Below are 17,151 nucleotides of genomic sequence, written 5' to 3' on the forward strand. Positions count from 1 at the left end.
GGATTGTGGCTCTGGTGGGCCTATTGGGAGAGCCACCTCCAGCACAGGAAAAAGGCTTACAAAAAGGCATCTCCTAGCCTACCCTAGAAGCAGACCCTACCTTGAAAAGCAAAACCCAAAAACAAGGTACCTCCTTTCTGTTCAGTGTTGCAGGCCTGCGGGGAGATCTAGGTGGGGCCCCTACCCAGCTCCCTCAGGTTCAAGCAATAGGAATTAATAGTAAAGTAGCCCCCATTTTGTAGATAATTAGGGATACAGATCCAATAAGAGTATCACTTACTGGAAAGTCCAGAGAACAGAGTCTGGGGGCTGAACTCCAACAAAGCCCAGACTCACCAAGGTATAGGCTAGCCACCAGCCCTTGTTCCTTTAATTATTACTTTTTTAGGGTGAGAGAGATTTGGCATGCCAGGACCTCAGCCACTGCAATCAAACTCCAGACACTTGCACCACTCAGTGGGCACGTGTGACCTTGCACTTGCCCCACCTTTGTGCATGTGGTTTATGAGGGATCTGGAGAGTTGAACATGGGTCCTTAGCTGGGGCAAGCACCTTAACTGCTAAGCCATCTCTCCAGCCTTTCTTTCTTTCTTTTTTTTTTTTTTTTTTTTGGCTTTTCAAGGTAGGGTTTCACTCTAGCCCAGGCTGACCTGGAATTCAATTCACTCTGTAGTCTCAGGGTGGCCTCGAACTCACAGCAATCCTCCCATCTCTGCCTTCCTTTCTTATCAAGAACACTGTGTAACAAATCCAGGTCACCCTGGTGCCTAATTTACATCCCCAAAGGTGAGCCCTCATTATACAGTGAAGTAACCAATCTAATCCATGAAGACTTGAAGCCTAATTTACTTCCCTGGGGTATAAAAACTCTGGTCCAAGTCACCAAGTGGTCACCAGCTCAGTGACCCTTTCAGCTTACAAGTTTTTTGCTGCTTTACTTTCTAAGAATAAAGCTTTGCTTAAATTGCCCCCTTCCCTTTTTTTTATTTTCAAGGTAGGGTCTCACTCTAGTCCAGGCTGACCTGACCTGGAATTCACTCTGTATTCTCAGGGTGGCCTCAAACTCACAGTGATCCTCCTACCTCGGCCTCTGGAGTGCTGGGATTAAAGGCAAGTGCCACCATGCCTGGCTTAACCTACCCTTCTCTTATTAACATTTTTGTTCAGTTACGTGTGTGCATGCACATGTGAGGCATGCCAGGGACTCTTGCCACTGCAAATGGCAGGCACAAACTACTTTTTGCTTCCAGCTTTACTTGGTGCTGAGGAACTGAACCCAGACCAACAGGCTTCTCATCAAAGTGCTTTAACCACTGAGCTATCTCCTCAGCCCTTAATTTGCTCTTCTGCTGTGTCTGCTCCTGTTAATTCTTTGTTGCTTCACAAGACTACAAACTTGGGAGCCATTGCCTTGGGGAGTTCTAGTGACTACTGACTGTCTAGCTCTCCCTAACCCTAAGCTAAGCACACCCAGAACCAAAAAAAAAAAAAAAGAATCCACTGCTATCAAAATCTGCAACACCAACACCAGCACAGCCTGCAAAGGACGATCAGCCTGTTGGCAATGTGGGAGGAATGCCAATGGAAGGAATGCAAGATGTGGTCACCAAAGTCTGGAAAAGACCAAAGCTGTTATGGCACTTGCAGGTCCCAAGCTCTGATCCTTGGCCACCTGCCATCGGAGCTGCCAGTCGTCTTCAACGTCCCTTCAGAGCCAACGACATGGACCACTTTGAGACAGGAAGAAAGGTGCATCTGTGGGCGGGAGTTACGGCTAGAGCCTCAGCAGCTAGGCGGAGTCCAGGAAGGAAGGACAGGTTGCAAGAGGGGCTGCAGGCTCAGTCCAGGCACAGTAGTAGGCATAGATGTCACCTCCCCCTGGTCTGGAACACCTGAAGATCCTGCATGGCCCTGCTCCCAGGTTCTCAGCCTTTGAGACAATGCGGCCTGGCCTTGTCTGGGAGGACGGTGCCTGGCCAGGGCTGGGGCACCGCATGTCCTCCCGCTGCTCTGCGTCTCTGCCCTCAGCCCTGCTCCAGGCTGTCGGTAGGCTGCACTACCGTGTAACTGCCCTGGCCTGTGGAGAGTTGCCGGCTGAAGAAGGATGTGGTGCGCTTTGGTTTTACCCGTTTGATTCCTTTGCCTGTGAGGGAGAGAAACAGGCTGAGAAGAGGCACCTGGGCGAGGGCGGCCCAGGCCCTGGGAAGCTGGGCTCTGGCTCTCGTGGAATGGCTTTTGCTGGAAGCTCTTTGGACTAAGTTTCCCCTTCAGACCTATCATCTCTCTGGCCGCATGGAGGGGTACACAGCCATCCTCACAGATCCTAGGCAGTCCTGACCAGCTGTTCTGTTGGAGCAACATTCACTACAATTCCTGAAGCTAAGGAAAGAAACAAAATACTCCATCACATCCAGCTGATGGTACGGAGCCTTAGCTTCCATAGCTAGGTGACCAGGACAGTATCTACAGACATAGACAAAATTGACAGGCACCTCTTGATAGGATGCTGCTGCCTGGCCCCTGTGGTCTGCCTTTTCCAGTCCCATAATCCTAGTCTAATCAAGAGAAGAACAACCAATTCTAAACCAGGCACGGTATCTTTTAATCCCAGCACTTGGGAGGCAGAGATAGATCACTGTGAGTTCAAGGCCACCCTGAGGCTACATAGTGAATTCCAGGTCAGCCTGGGCCAGAGTGAGAACTGACCTCGAAAAACCAAAAATAAAAAGGGGGGGGGGGTGACAGGTGTGTTGGCACACGCCTTTAATCCCAGCACTTGAGAGGCAGAGGAAGGAGGATCACTGTGAGTTCAAGGCCACCCTGAGACTACATAGTAAATTCCAGGTCAGCCTGGAGTAGAGTGAGACCTTACCTTAAAGAACTGAAAAATAAAAATAAAAATAAATAAATAGAAATCAAAATGCTACAAAGAAGCACAAAGGAACAAGTAAAAATTGCAGTAACTGAGCACTGACTGCTGAGGTCTGCCTCGTACCTGAGGAGATAAGCATGCTGTCCTATTACTTGAGCTTTTCTACTCAATATTATTTTGTGAACATTTTTCCACTTAAGTATTGATCTTGGGACTGGAGTTGTAGCTCAGTGGTAAAAGTGTTTGTCTAGTATGCATAAGGCCCTGAGCTATATTCTCAATACTTCTAAAATAAGTACATTTAGGGCTGGAGATGGCTCAGTGGCTAAAGGTGCTTGCTTGCAAAGCCTGATGGCCTGGATTTGATTTCCCAGTATCCACATAAAGCCAGATGCACAAAATGACACATGTATCTGGAGTTCATTTGCCATGGCAAGAGGCCCTATCATACCCACACTCACTTTATCTGCCTCTTCCTCAAACTACACACACACACACACACACACACACACACACACACACACACACGTACGTTTTTTTGAGGTAGGGTCTCACTGTAGCTCAGGCTGACCTGGAATTCACTGAGTCTCAGGGTGACCTTGAACTCATGGCAATCCTCCTACCTCTGCCTCCCGAGTACTGAGATTAAAGGTGTGCACCAACATGCCTGGCTGTCTCTCAAATATTTTAAAAATATTTTATTTTTCTTTATTTATTAGAGAGAGAGAAATAGGAAGGGGGGGGGGGAGAGAATGGGCATGCCAGGGCCTCCAGCTGCTGCAAACGAACTCCAGATGTGTGTGCCCCCCTTGTGCATCTGGCTTACATGGGTCCTGGGAAACTGAACCTGGGTCCTCTGGCTTTGCAGGCAAACACCTTAACCACTAAGCCATCCCTCCAGCCCCCTCTCAAATATTTTAAAAAAATAAATAGATTTTCCAACTGTGGTGGCATGTGTTTTTAGTCCCAGCACTAGGAAGGCAGAGGTAGGAGGAATGCTGTGAGATCGAGGCCAGCCTGAGACTATAGTAAATTCCAAGTCAGCTGGGGCTACAAAACCAAACCAACAACAACAAAAATAAATTTAGATCTTTTGTTACAGCACTGAAAAAACAATTCTATTTTAGAGTAACTCTAGAATATACCCATACCTTTAATAAAAGGTATTGGATGGGCTCAGTGGTGGAGGACTTGCCTACCATGCCTGAAGTTCTAGGTTCAAGGCCCAGTACTAAAGAAAGAAATTAAAGGAAAAAGGTACTGAATGGTTTTACATATTTGGAAGATGGCTGCCATGGACACAATTGTCCATGCAGCAGTGAGAAGGGACAGGAAAGGGTCCTGAGAGCCAAGGCCTCAGCTCTCTCTTCCCTCACTGGGGTGCCTACCAGGATCTACCCACTCTGTCCAGAGCCGCTGCAGACCTCCCCACCCTCTGGCGCGTATGTGTGTGTGTGTGGTGCTGCTGGCTCACCGTCTTCCACGTAGTCAATGGTGGAGAGGTGCTGGATCCGGCTGCACACCACGCTGCTCTGCCTCCGCAGCTTGGGCCGCTGAGCGGGAGGTGGGGAGGAGGAGGGGGCTGAGTGGGGGCCAGACGTGCTGTCCTGGGGGGCAGTGGGCTCAGCAGCCTGGTTCAGCTCGATGCAATACTCTATGAGGCTACTCATCAGCTCAGCCTGGGGAAAGAGAAGGGTGGGCAGGTTGGTCAACACTGATAAAGGACGTCATGCAGAAACAAGACCTAAGGGCTCTGCCTTCTGGATGGGGGAAAACAGGTATTCTGGGAGCAAAGGGCAGGGAAGAAATCCCACCTGAAGTGATGTCAGAGGTGAGGCCTGAAGGCGAGTGGGGTCCCCAGGTCTGAGAGGTAGGGTGGGAAAGAATAATATTTATTCAGAAGGCACTGCCTCGGAAGGCTGTGTGGGTTGGAGCAGATGGGAATTCCAGTTGGGCTTCTAGATACTCAGCGGCCACAGAGAGGATGAGGAAGGGAGGGCATGCCCAGCTGAAGCAGCTGCCTATGTGTAGGCTGAGAGAATTTTGCCTGCCTGAGGAAATGGGTGAAGTCATTGATGGGGGTGGGGGGCAGCTCTCATAACATTCTTCTAACATGACACCTTCTAGAAAGACTGGAAACATGCCTGGTGACACAAAAGGTGAAGTGGCCAGGTCTGGTAGCACAGCTGAGCCATGACAGTAGCCTTGGGCTCTGGAGTCAGAGAGGTGATGTCCCTCTGTCAGGTAACCAGGCCCTGCACAGGGGCTAGGAAATGCAGGGACACATTAGACCCTTGTGCGTACACCAGTGCTTCTGAGAGAACTGACTTGGATCAGGTGCCTTGAGTGGCACCATGGACACTGGACTAGCTCCTGACTGTCCACTGTGGACAGCCTGGGGAGGAAGTGGGTGGACAACACTCCTGGTCTGGAAGGAAGAGCAGCCTCTTGGCCTGTCTTCACAAGCCCAACCCTCAAGGCCCAATCCACCAGGGCCTCCTCTCACTGGGGAAACACTATCAGTGAATGGGTGGCAGCCAGTTGGGCATAGAGGGCTGTGAACTGCAAATACCGGGGCAGCCTGCTAAGCTCCCTGAACTATAAAGCTCAGGCACAGTACAGCACAGCTGCTGCCATGCAACATGCTCACAAACTATACCAACAGCCACTGGAGCTTTGTAACACTCAGCCAGCCGAAGGACACCTAGGAAGCCTGCGGCTAACCCCAACTCTCTTCTACTAGCGAAGAACATCCTTTCCCTCACATCAAGGGTAGGAGATATATATATGCATATGTGCGCGCGTGTGTGTACTTTTTTACCCAAGGTAGGGTTTCACTGTAGCTCAGCTGACCTGGAATTCACTGTATAGTCTCAGAGTGGCCTGAAACTCATGATCCTCCTACCTCTGCCTCCCAAGTTCTGGGAAAAAAGGTATGTGCCACCATGCCCAGCTAATAAATAAATATATATATTTTTAATTGGGAGATGAAAAATCCAGCTGTCACCATTCGCAGAAAAGGTAACCCACTACATAAAACCCTGAAGAGCTGCCAGGACTGTTGAGTTTAACTCAGGCTGCAGGACGAACGAGTAACAAACCACCTACCTCTCTTCTTTTTTTGTTTGGGGTGGGGTACAAGGTAGGGTCTCACTGCACCCCAGGTGGACCTGGAATTCACTTTGCAGTCCCAGGCTGGCCTCAAACTCACAGCGAACCTTCTACCTCTGCTTGCTGAGTGCTGGGATTTAAAGTGTGTGCCACCAAGCCGGGCTTCTTCTGTTTTAAAACTGTGTGTACATGTGTGGATGGGTGCTGTCTTTTCATGGGTGCTGGAGAATCAAAACTGGACTGACAGGTTTTGCAAACAAGTGCCTTTAATCTCTGAGCCGTTTTCCCAGCCTCTGTTGTTTTGGGGCAGGAACTTTCTATGTAGCCACAGCTGGCCTCACTGAATGTGTCACCAGGCCTGCCTTGAAAAGGCTTCTTTAGGGATCATTGCAAAACTCCACATAAGGAATGCTCAACTGATAAAAGTACATGTAAATATTCCAAATACAAACAAACAAACAAACAAACAAAAAAACCCTGAAATCTGGTGGGGAGTGGTGGTTCACGCCTTTAATCTCATCACTCGGGGAGCAGAGGTAGGAGGATTGCCATGAGTTTGAGGCCATCTTAAGATGTAGTGAATTCCAGGTCAGCCTGAGCTAGAGTGAGACCCTACCTCAAAAAAACAAATGAATAAATAAAAAATAAATAAGAGCCGGGCGTGGTGGCTCACGTCTTTAATCCCAGCATTTGTAAGGCAGAGGTAAAGGGATTGCCGAGAGTTCGAGGCCACCCTGAGACTACATAGTGAATTCCAGGTCAGCCTGGACTAGAGTGAGACCCTACCTCAAAAAAATTAACAAAAATAAATAAATAAATAAAAATAATATAGACAGACATACATACTTGGGCCAGATGTGGTACACATCGTAATCCTAACACTCCCAAGGCTAGGGCAGGAAGTAGTGAGTTTGAGGCCAACCTGGGCTATATGTATATAGCAAGTTCCAGGGATACATAGTGAGAGTGCCTCAAAAACCAAACAGGGTTGCACAGATGGCTCAGCAGTTAAAAGCACTTGCTTGCAAAGCTTGACTGCCTGGGTTTGAGTCCTCAGTTATCACATAAAGCCGGATGAACAAAGTAGGACATGTGTTTTGAGATTGCAGTGGCAGGAAGTCCTGGGATGCCCATTTCACCCACTCTTTCTGTTTCGCTTCCAAATAAATATTAAAAACAAAGAAGCCATTCTGCATGCAGTTCAATGGGAAAGAGAGAAATCACCAGTGAAGATACTCAACAGTGGACACTGCAAGCCTTATATTTGGCCAGCCAGGCCAAATGAGCCAACAGGTACAATAGTGGCATGTCTGTCATGGTAGAAACCAACTGCCCTCTAATTGGACTGGAGGCCCACTCCATGGGGGGAAACACATCCCTGATACTGAAAACTTAAAACAGGGGTAGTCATGAGTCCTAGGGGTATAACATCTGCTGCTGTCTGGCTAAATGTATCTACTATGCTCACGAAACTGCCTCATAAGCACTTCTCTTAATGTTCATATCCATATATTAATGCTATTCTCACTTTTGGTAGAGAACCTTCTCTTTTCAGATGGCAGTGACCTTGGGATGATTCAGAAGGTATCACTTTGCTGAGAAGAAGGGACAGAGGAGTGCTCAGTACTGAAATATCTCTATCACACCTTCCACGGCTCAGGATCCATTGCGGAAGAGGTGGTGGAAAGAATATAAGAGCCAAAGGAAGGGTAGGACTCCTTACAATGTGCTCCTCTAGACATAAAATGGCCTGGATATCCATGACCTCACAGTGCCTGACACTACCTACACAAACCATCATTATAGGAGGAAATAGATCATGGCATCAAAATAAAAGAGACACTGATTGAGACAGGAAGAGGATATGATGCAGAGTGGAGTTTAAAAGGGGAAAGTAGGGGGGAGAAAGGGCATTACTATGGGATATTGTTTACAATTATGGAAGTTGTTAATAAAAAATAAATTAATTTGGGCTGGAGAGATAGCTTAGTGGTTAAGTGCTTGCCTGCAAAGTCTAAAGACCCTGGTTCGAGGCTTGATCCCCCAGGGCCCACGCTTGCAATGTCTGGAGGCCCTGGCACGCCCATTCTTTCTCTCTGCCTCTTTCACTCTGTCTGTTGCTGTCAAATAAATAAAACAAATAAAGACTGTACTAAATTTAAAATTTAATTAATTAATTAACTGGGCTGAAGGCAGGGCTTAGTGGTTAAGGCATTTGCCTGCAAAGCCAAAGGACCCAGGCTCAATTCCCCAGGACCCACGTTAGCCAGATACACAGAGGACACATGCATCTGGAGTTCATTTGCGGTGGCTGGAGGCCCTGGTGCACCCATTCTCTCTCTCACACACTTTCCCTATCAAATAAATAAAATTAAAATATTTTTAAAAATTAAAAACTCAAACAAAACAAACAAAAAGGGAAGTGACAGCAGGGTGTTCAGCACTGAGACGTCTCTATTGCACCCTCCGAGGCTCAGGATTCATTGCAGAAGAGGTGGCAGAAAGAATAACAACAAAAAATTAAAAACAAAAACAAAAACAATATACCAAGGAGATGGTATGGTGGCCCACACCTTTAATCCCAGTACTCGGGAGGCAGAGGTAGGAGGATTGGTGTGAATTCCAGGCCAGCCTGGTCTAGAATGAGACACTACCTCAGCATCCACCCCCGCAAAAAAATCTAAATCTGAAACCTAAGGAACAGGTGGCGAGATGGCTTAGCAGTGGTGGTATGGTGGCACACACCTCTAATCCCAGTACTTGGGAAGCAGAGGTAGGAGAACTGCCGTGAGTTCGAGACCACATAGTGAATTCCAGATTAGCCTGGGCTAGGGTGAGAAAATAAAAAGTAAACAAGAGGGCTGGAGAAATGGCTTAGCAGTTAAGTTGCTTGCCTATAAAGCCTAAGGACCCATGTTTGTCACTCCAGATCCCATGTAAGGTGAAGCAAGGTTATACATGTACACAAGGTGGCACACGATCTGGAGTTTGATCACAGTGGCTAGAGGCCATGGTGTGCCAATTCTCTTTCTCTCTCACACACACAAAAAGGCTGGTCTGTTAGGCTTGCCTCTAGGGGAAAAAAAAAAGTAAAAAGGATATAGCTCATTTAGTAGAGCACTCTCTGGCATACACAATGGTCTAAGTTCCCAGAAAACCCTCAAGAGCTGAGTAGGAGGGGATGGGAAAGAGGAGAAAACTTTGTGCTCTCAGCTTAAGTCAACAATGTCTTGGGAAACAAAACAAAAAGCATGCGCCATAACAAATGATACTGATACAATGGATTTCAAAAAATTAAAATCTCCTCAAGAGATGTTTAAAAAAAGCAGGTATGGGGGCTATAGAGATGGCTTGGCGGTTAAGCACTTGCCTGTGAAGCCTAAGGACCCTGGTTCGAGCTCGATTCCTTAGTACCCACATAAGCCAGATGGACAAGGTGGTGCATGTATCTGGAGTTCGTTTGCAGTGGCTGGAGGCCCTGGTGTGCCTATTCTCTCTCTGCCTCTTTCTCTATCTGTCGCTCTCAAGTTAATTAATTAATTTAAAAAGCCAGGCATGGTGGCACACACCTTTAATCCCAGCACTCTGGAGGCAGAGGTAGGAAGATACCTAGCTGGAGGCTACCCTGAGACTACATAGTGAATTCCAGGTTAGCCTGGGCTAGAGAAAAAACCCCACCTAGCAAAAAAAAAAAAAAAAAACCCAACCAAGTGTAGGGTGGGAGGGAAGGAATTACCATGGGATATTTTTTTTATAATCATGGAAAATGTTAATAAAAATTAAAAAATTTAAAAAAAAACAACCAACCAAAATAAATAAATAACAAGGGTCTGGATGTGGTGGCTTACATCTTTAATCCAAGCCCTCAGGAGGAAGAGATAGCAGGAACACCTTGAGTTCAAGGTCACCTCGACTACATAGTGAATTCAAGTAGAACAAAACAGGATGAATGGGGCCTGGGATGGCTTAGAGGTTAAAGGTGCTTGCTTACAAGCCTGTCAGCCTGTGTTCAAGTCCCCAGAATCCATATAAAGCCAGTCAATATTACCAATGGGCTTATGGCAATGAGAGGTAGAGCCACAGAAGCTGGAAGATCATGGGCCAGATGGACAGGCAGATGCAACAGCAAAACAAGAGATCCTGTCTCAAAGAAGTAAGGGGCAGACAAACACCCGGAGGTTGTCATCAGACCTCAACAGGCCTCCCATGGCTGGTGCCCGCACATACTCAGGCTACACACACCTACATTCATTTTCAAAAAGGACAAAGGGATTAATCTGATACTGCACAAAAGAGGATCCTTGAGCAACAATTAGTCATTGTATGGAAAGATCAGCACCATTAGTCATTAGGAAAGTACAGATAAAAACTACAACTAGAAGCCTGGTGTAGGTGTAGCGGCACATACCTTTGGTTCCAGCTTGCAGGAGGCTAAGGTGGGAAGATCACTGTAAGTCTGAGGCCAGCATGGGCTAGAGAGTAAATTCTAGGTCAGCCTGAGCTGAGTTTGACCCTGAATTGTGGGGGAGATGACACACAAAATAAAACAAACAAGAACTAACTAACTGGGGCTGGGGCTGAGTAGTTAAAGCCTGCCAGTCCCAGTTCAACTCCCCAGCCAGATTCAAAAAGTAGTGGAGGACTAGAGAGATGGCTTAGCGGCTGGTACTTGCCTGTGAGCCTAAGGACTCATGTCCAACTCTCCAGGTACCACATAAGCCAGACACACAAACTGACACAAGTGTGCAAGGTCGCATGCACATGTCTGGGGTTCGATTATAGTGGCTGGAGGCCTTGGGGCACCAATTTCATCTCTCACTATTGCTCTTTTTTTGCAAATAAAAAAGGTCAGTCTGTGCTCACTTTGGCAGCACATATACTTAAAAAGAAAATGGGGGCTGGAGGGATGACTTAGCGGTTAAGGCATTTGCCTTCAAAGTCAAGGGACCCAGGTTTGATTCCCTAGGACCCATGTTAGCCTGATGCACAAGGGGGTACATGCATCTGGAGTTTGTTTGCAGTGGCTGGAAGCCCTAGTGTGCCCATTCTCTCTCTCTGTCAAATAAATAAATAAACAAAAGTAAAATTAAAAAATGGTTTTTATTTTGTTTCAGCTTGGTTTGGTTTTGGTTTTTCAAGGTAGGGCTTCACTCTAGCCTGGAATTCACTCTGTAGTCTCAGGGTGGCCTTGAACTCATGGCAATCATCCTACCTCTGCCTCCTGAGTACTGGGGTTAAAGGTGTGCGACCAGCTTACTTTTTGGTGTTTGCTAGCTTTTTGGTGGCTTCCCTCTGCTTGGATCTTTGCAAGGGGCCAGCTTCTTCTACCACTGATACATGTGTAAGCTGAAATAAATCCTTTTCTCCAAAAATGAAAAAGAATTTTTTTTTTTTGGCCCCAATTCTGTGTGAGTAGGAAGAAAACTCAGTAGCAGAGGCCAATAAACTAGAAAGGAGATATAAAAGGAATAGAAAGGAAATGAGGGGGGACTTAATAGGATGGCATTGTATATATGTAAGTAGAACAGATTAATGGGAGTGAAAAGGCCTAACTAAGGCCAGGGGAAGAGATCGAGTAAGGAAAGGTGGAGGGAAGGCTAACCAAAATCCAAGAGGATATAAATAAATCATATAGAAACCTACTTTTTTTGATAATGGAACACTCAGGAGCCATAGATTGTTACTAGAAAATTTTCAGTGCCAGGGATGAGATACCTTACAGTGAGTTATTGGCCAGGGAGGTCCCTGATGCCCCCAAAGCATTACAGGCCATTGCCAAGGCCTTTGGTTCCCCACCAGAAATAGACGGTAAGACCCTATTGCTGAAGACTCCACATACTTGGGCTGCAAGGCCACTGAGAAATCCTGCGGGAACTGAGCTAAAAACCTCCTCCCTGTAGACCAGCTGACAGAAAGCTGGAAAAAGCCAAGCTCCATGCAATTCAGTGGGAGAGAGAAAAATCACTAGTTAAGATACTAAACAGTGGACACTCAAGCCTTAGATGTGGCCAGCCAGGCCAAATGAGCCAATGGGTGCAATAGTGGCATGTCTGTTTTGGGGAAAACCAACCACCCTCTAATTGGACTGAAGGCCCGTTCCATGGGAGGGAATACATGCCTGATACTGAAAACCTACAACAGAGGTGGTCATGAACCCTAGGGGTGTAACGTCTGCTGCTGTCTGGCTAAAAGTACATACTATGCTCACCAAACTGCCCAGTAAGCACTTCTGTTACTGTTCATATCCATAAATTAATGCTACTCTCACTTTTGGTTAGAGAACCTTCTCTCTACAGATACCAGTGACCTTGGGATGACTCAGAAGGTATCACAGTGCTGGAATGAAGTGACAGAAGAGTGCTCAGCACTGCAACATCTCTATCACACCTTCCAAGGCTCAGGGTCCATTGCGGAAGAGGTGGTGGAAAGAATATAAGAGCCAAAGGAAGGGTAGGACTCCTTACAATGTGCTCCTCCAGACACAAAATGGCCTGGATATGCATGACCTCACAGTGCCTGACACTACCTACATAAGACCATCTAACAGGAGGAAAAGATCATGACATCAAAATAAAAGAGAGACTGATTGATACGGGGAGATATGATGGACAGCGGAGTTTCAAAGGGGATAGTGGAGAGAGGGAGGAATTACCATGGGATACCTGTTTACAATCATGGAAGTTGTTAATAAAAAATAAATTAATTTTTAAAAAAAGCTCAGTCTGTTGGGCTTGCATTAAAAAAAAAAAAAAAGGCCTGTGAGTGGAAGCTACAGTAGCAGTGACAGCAGAGGCAGTGGGTTTGTTTCTACAAGCACTCATGAGTAACTCCAAGGGTTAGCTTTCCTTCTTTAAGGCTCTGCTCTAAAAGTAGCTAGCTCACTCATCCGCAAACAAATTTAAGTTAGTTTCTGTAATTTCAAGATTATGCCCTGCAACAGGGCAAGACTTTGCTTCAAATTAAAAAAAAAAAATAGATAAAAAATAAAATCTGTCTTTGATTTAAAAAAAAAAAAGCCAGGCATGGTGGTGCACAACTTTAATCCCAGCACTTGGGAGGCAGAGGATCACCATGAGTTTGAGGCCACCCTGACCTGGACCAAGACCCCCATCTCAAAACACTAAAAAAAAAAAAAAAGTAGTATACAAGTCTGGCATTTGTAGGCAAGAGACCCTGGAACACCCCATAGAAATACAAATAAGTAAAATAATTTAAAACATTTTATTTATTTATTTATTTATTAGAGAGAGAGAGAGGCAGAGAGTGAGAGAATGAGCACACCAGGGACTCCTACCATTGCAAAGAAACTCTACATACATGCACCACCTTGTGCATCTGGCTTTACGTGGGTACTGAAGAATTGAACTTGGGTCCTTTGGCTTTGGCAGTAAGTGCCTTAACCATGAAGCCATCTTTCTAGCCCTAAAATACTTTTAAAATATTTGAGAAAAAGAGGCAGACAAAAGAAGGGGGCACACAACAGAGGGTACCCCAATGGCATTCCTGTCACTGCAAAAGAACACCAGACACATATACCACTTTGTGCATCTGGCAGGTACTGGGGAATTGAACCCAAGCCATCAGGCTTTCTAAGCAGGTGCCTTTAACTGCTGAGCCATCTCTCCAGCCTCATATATATATGTATGTATGTATGTATGTATGTATGTGTGTGTGTGTGTGTGTGTGTGCGCGCGCATGTATGTATGTATGTATATATTGGTTTTTCAAGGTAGGGTCTTCTCTGTAGCCCTGGCTGACCTGGAATTCACTATGTAGTCTCAGGGTGGCCTTGAACTCACAGCGATCCTCCTACCTCAGTCTGGCTTCAAAAAACAAAAACAAAAGCAAAAACATGGGCTGGAGAGATAGGTCAGTAGTTAAGGTGCCTGCTTGCAAAGCCTGACAGACTGAGCTTGACTGATTACCCAGAACCCATGTAAAGCCAGATGCATAAAGTAGCACATGCATCTGGAGTTCGTTTGCAGCAAGAGGCCCTGGTTCACCCATTCTCTCACACTCTCAATCCCCTCTCTCTCCCTGCAAATGAATAAATTTTTGTTTTGTTTTTTTGAGGTAGGGTCTCACTCTGGCCCAGGCTGAGCTGGAATTAACTATGTAGTCTCAGGGTGGTCTAAAACTCATGGCAATCTTCCTACCTCTACCACCTGAGTGCTGGGATTAAAGGCGCACATCACACCTGGCTAAAAAAAAAAAATTAAAAAAATTAAGCAAGAAACCAAATGCACATACACACAAAGCAAAAAAAAGAAAGAAAGAAAGGAAAAAAAAAACCAATAGGAGAGACAAGAAGATCTATATGCACATAAAACCTAGACAGAAATGTTCAGAGAAGCTCACTAGTAAAATTCAAAACTGGCAACAAAGCCGGGCATGGTGGTACACACCTTAAATTCCAGCATTGGGGAGGCAGAGGTAGGAGGAGCACCGTTGAGTTTAAGGTCAACCTGAGAATCCATAGTGAATTCCAGGTCAGTCTGGGCTAGAGTGAGACCCTACCCTGAAAAACAAAAACAAAGCCGAGTGTGGTTGTACACACCTTTAATCCCAGGGCTCGGGAGGCAGAGGTAGGAAGATTGCTGTGAGTTCAAGGCCACCCTGAGACTACATAGTGAATTTCAGGTCAGCCTGAGCTAGAGCGAGACCCTGCCTTGAAACTCTCCCCCACACACACACAAAAAAAAGAAAAACAAAAAACAAAACTGGGAACAATTCAAATGCACATCAACAGATGAATGAACTGTTGCCCACACATACAATGAAATACCACTGGATGATAAAAAGGAATGAACTGGGCTAGGTGGGCATGTGGCTCAGTGGAGGAGGATTTGCTTAGCATGTGTAAGGTCCTGGGTTCGATCCCCAGCACTGAAAATGAAATCTAGAAAAAGAAATGAACAGATGCGTCTCATAACACGGATGAATCCCAAAAGTATACTCCTGGGCTGGAGATAGCTTAGCAGTTAAAGTGCTTTCCCACAAAGCCAAAGGACCCAGGTTTGATTCCCCAGGACCCACATAAGCCAGATGCATAAGGTGACACATGCATCTTGAGTTTGTTTGCAGTGGCTGAAGGCCCTTGCATACCCATCTTCTCTCTCTCTCTCTCTCTCTCAAAAAAAAAAAAAAAAAAAAAACCGAAAGAAAGAAAGAAAAGAAAAAGAGAACCGGAGAGATGGCTTAGTGGTTAAGGCACTTGCCTGCAAAGAGTAACCCATATCTGACTCTCCAGGCGCACAAGGTCACACATGTGCACAAGGTCACACGTGTGCACAAGGTCACACATGTACACAAGGTGACATATGCAGCTGGAGTTCGGCTGCAGTTGCTGGAGGCTCTGGCACACCAATTCTCTCACTTTCTCTTATAAAAACAAAACAAATACCACCCCACCCCCCGCCCAAAGAAAAAGCTGCTTAGTGAAAAGAAGGCCCTCTCAAATGGCTGCCTGTACTCATTCACACAGTGAAGGGTTGAGCACAGTTTCTTTTCCTCTTTGCCAGCTGGCAGATATCTGTGTGGTTTCCAACTTTTGGAAGACCAGAAATGCTGCTGGAAGTAAACATGTGTTTTACTGGAGCACCCGGAGCTTGCGCATGTGCCGAAAGAAGAAATGAGAGACAAGAACAGGCCCCCAAAGAGTTTACAGCAGGAAGGCTCTGATGTGACCAGAGTGGGAGAGGGGGGAGGGGGGCAGAAGAATGACTGATGGATGGAAAGATCGCCTTCAGGTCCCTCACCCTTCTGCTCCTGTCCTCACTGGGGCCTCGGAGTCAGGAGGAGAGGGCACAGCTGCCCCACCTGCAGCTCCACCCATGGATATGTGATTTGGCTGTGAAGAGGTACAGAATTCACCAGGGCTGCTCAGGTTAGCAGAAGGCAAGCCCCTTCTTCCCAGGCCCTGGGCAGTGTTCCAACCTCCTTCCCAGGCAGCCAGGAGCCCCTGGGAACCTGGGCCCAGCCGCCTGGTCCCCACGTGCAGGTGGCAGCAGCACTACCTGCTTGGAGTAGATCCTGAGCAGCTTGTTGACAGGAGTGCCTTCACTATCCCCATCGAACTCCAGCCACAGGACAGGCTCCTCCTCCTCGGGGCAAGTGTGGTCCCACGACAGCTCCTGGAAGCGCAAGCCTAGCAGGACATGCTGGCCAGGGGGAGACAAAGAACAAGGCTTGGATCGCGGCCTGTGATACTTCTCATCCTGTCCCCTCAGGCTCCATCCAGAGATATCTGACCAGTGCATCTGCCTGTCCACACCGAGTCTGCGATCCTTCCTGTCTCTAGGGGAAGAGACCCAGTACCTGTCAGCCTGTACAGGGGGGGGATGTGTCCAAGAAGTAAGGAACCCCTATTCCTCTCCCTCTAGCAGGTTAGGCCCCTGACAGCCAGGAAAGAGGGTGGGAGTATGAGGGCTTTTTTTTTTTTTTTTTTTTTGCCATGAGGGACTGGGATATGAACAGGGAGCTGTTGTCCCTCTCTGGTGACAAGACAGGTGTCATGGAGCCTTGGAGGAGACTCTTGCCCAGGTACAGGGAAGCAACTGCACAGGGACGGCTGCTGACACCAACGTCTATGCTGGCAGTCAAAGGGGAGGCAGCTAGCAAATGCAGAGATGAGCAGGACATGGACAGCCCAGGAGCGTGCCCAGCCATGGAGTACTGGGGAAATGACCAGTCTCCCTTCACCATTGGACAGAAAGAACAGTGAGGCATTCCCGACTCTCTCCACTCACTAAGAGGTGGAATTCCAGGTGCTGTGTCTCTGCCCTGCCACAGCCAACCAATGTACCAGACAGAAAGGCTGACCTGTGTCCCCAGGATGCATGAGAAGGACCCAAGGAAGGCAGGGTCACTCCAGTGACCTATTCAGCCACTCCAGGGGGGCTAAGGTCTAAATAAAACCCCTCCTTTTCACTCGCCAAGGCTACTGCAGTCCCACCCCAAGGAGGTGGATAGAGGGGTACCTTCTCCCTGCTGTCGATGACATGCACACCCTCCAGACTGATGGCCACGATCACTGGCTTGCGCCCACCCCGGTGCAAAAAGCCCTGGGCTGGCTTGTCGATCTCTCCATGGAAGAAGGCGCACCTGGGGAGGGACTGGTGTCAGCCACTCCCTCAGAGCCTGGCACACATGGGAAGGCTACCCTACCC

The 17,151-nt window shown here is 47.2% G+C and overlaps 1 protein-coding gene across 2 annotated transcripts in view; it reads right to left on the reverse strand.

Moving 5' to 3' along the window:
- Positions 1 to 1,098: 1,098 nt before the first annotated feature.
- Frmd8 (FERM domain containing 8) overlaps positions 1,099 to 17,151 on the reverse strand; it is a 32,628-nt gene continuing 16,575 nt past the window's right edge. For both annotated transcript variants that reach the window (XM_004656666.2, XM_045141837.1), the window contains exons 8-11: positions 16,963 to 17,086; positions 16,000 to 16,143; positions 4,347 to 4,551; positions 1,099 to 2,143 (exon numbers count right to left, since the gene is read on the reverse strand). In XM_004656666.2, coding sequence (XP_004656723.2) covers positions 2,025 to 2,143; positions 4,347 to 4,551; positions 16,000 to 16,143; positions 16,963 to 17,086 — 592 coding nt within the window. In that variant the 3' untranslated portion in view covers positions 1,099 to 2,024. The remainder of the gene's footprint in view (positions 2,144 to 4,346; positions 4,552 to 15,999; positions 16,144 to 16,962; positions 17,087 to 17,151) is intronic.

Source organism: Jaculus jaculus, chromosome 1 (genome assembly GCF_020740685.1).
Source record: "Jaculus jaculus isolate mJacJac1 chromosome 1, mJacJac1.mat.Y.cur, whole genome shotgun sequence".
Classification (NCBI taxonomy): domain Eukaryota; kingdom Metazoa; phylum Chordata; class Mammalia; order Rodentia; family Dipodidae; genus Jaculus; species Jaculus jaculus.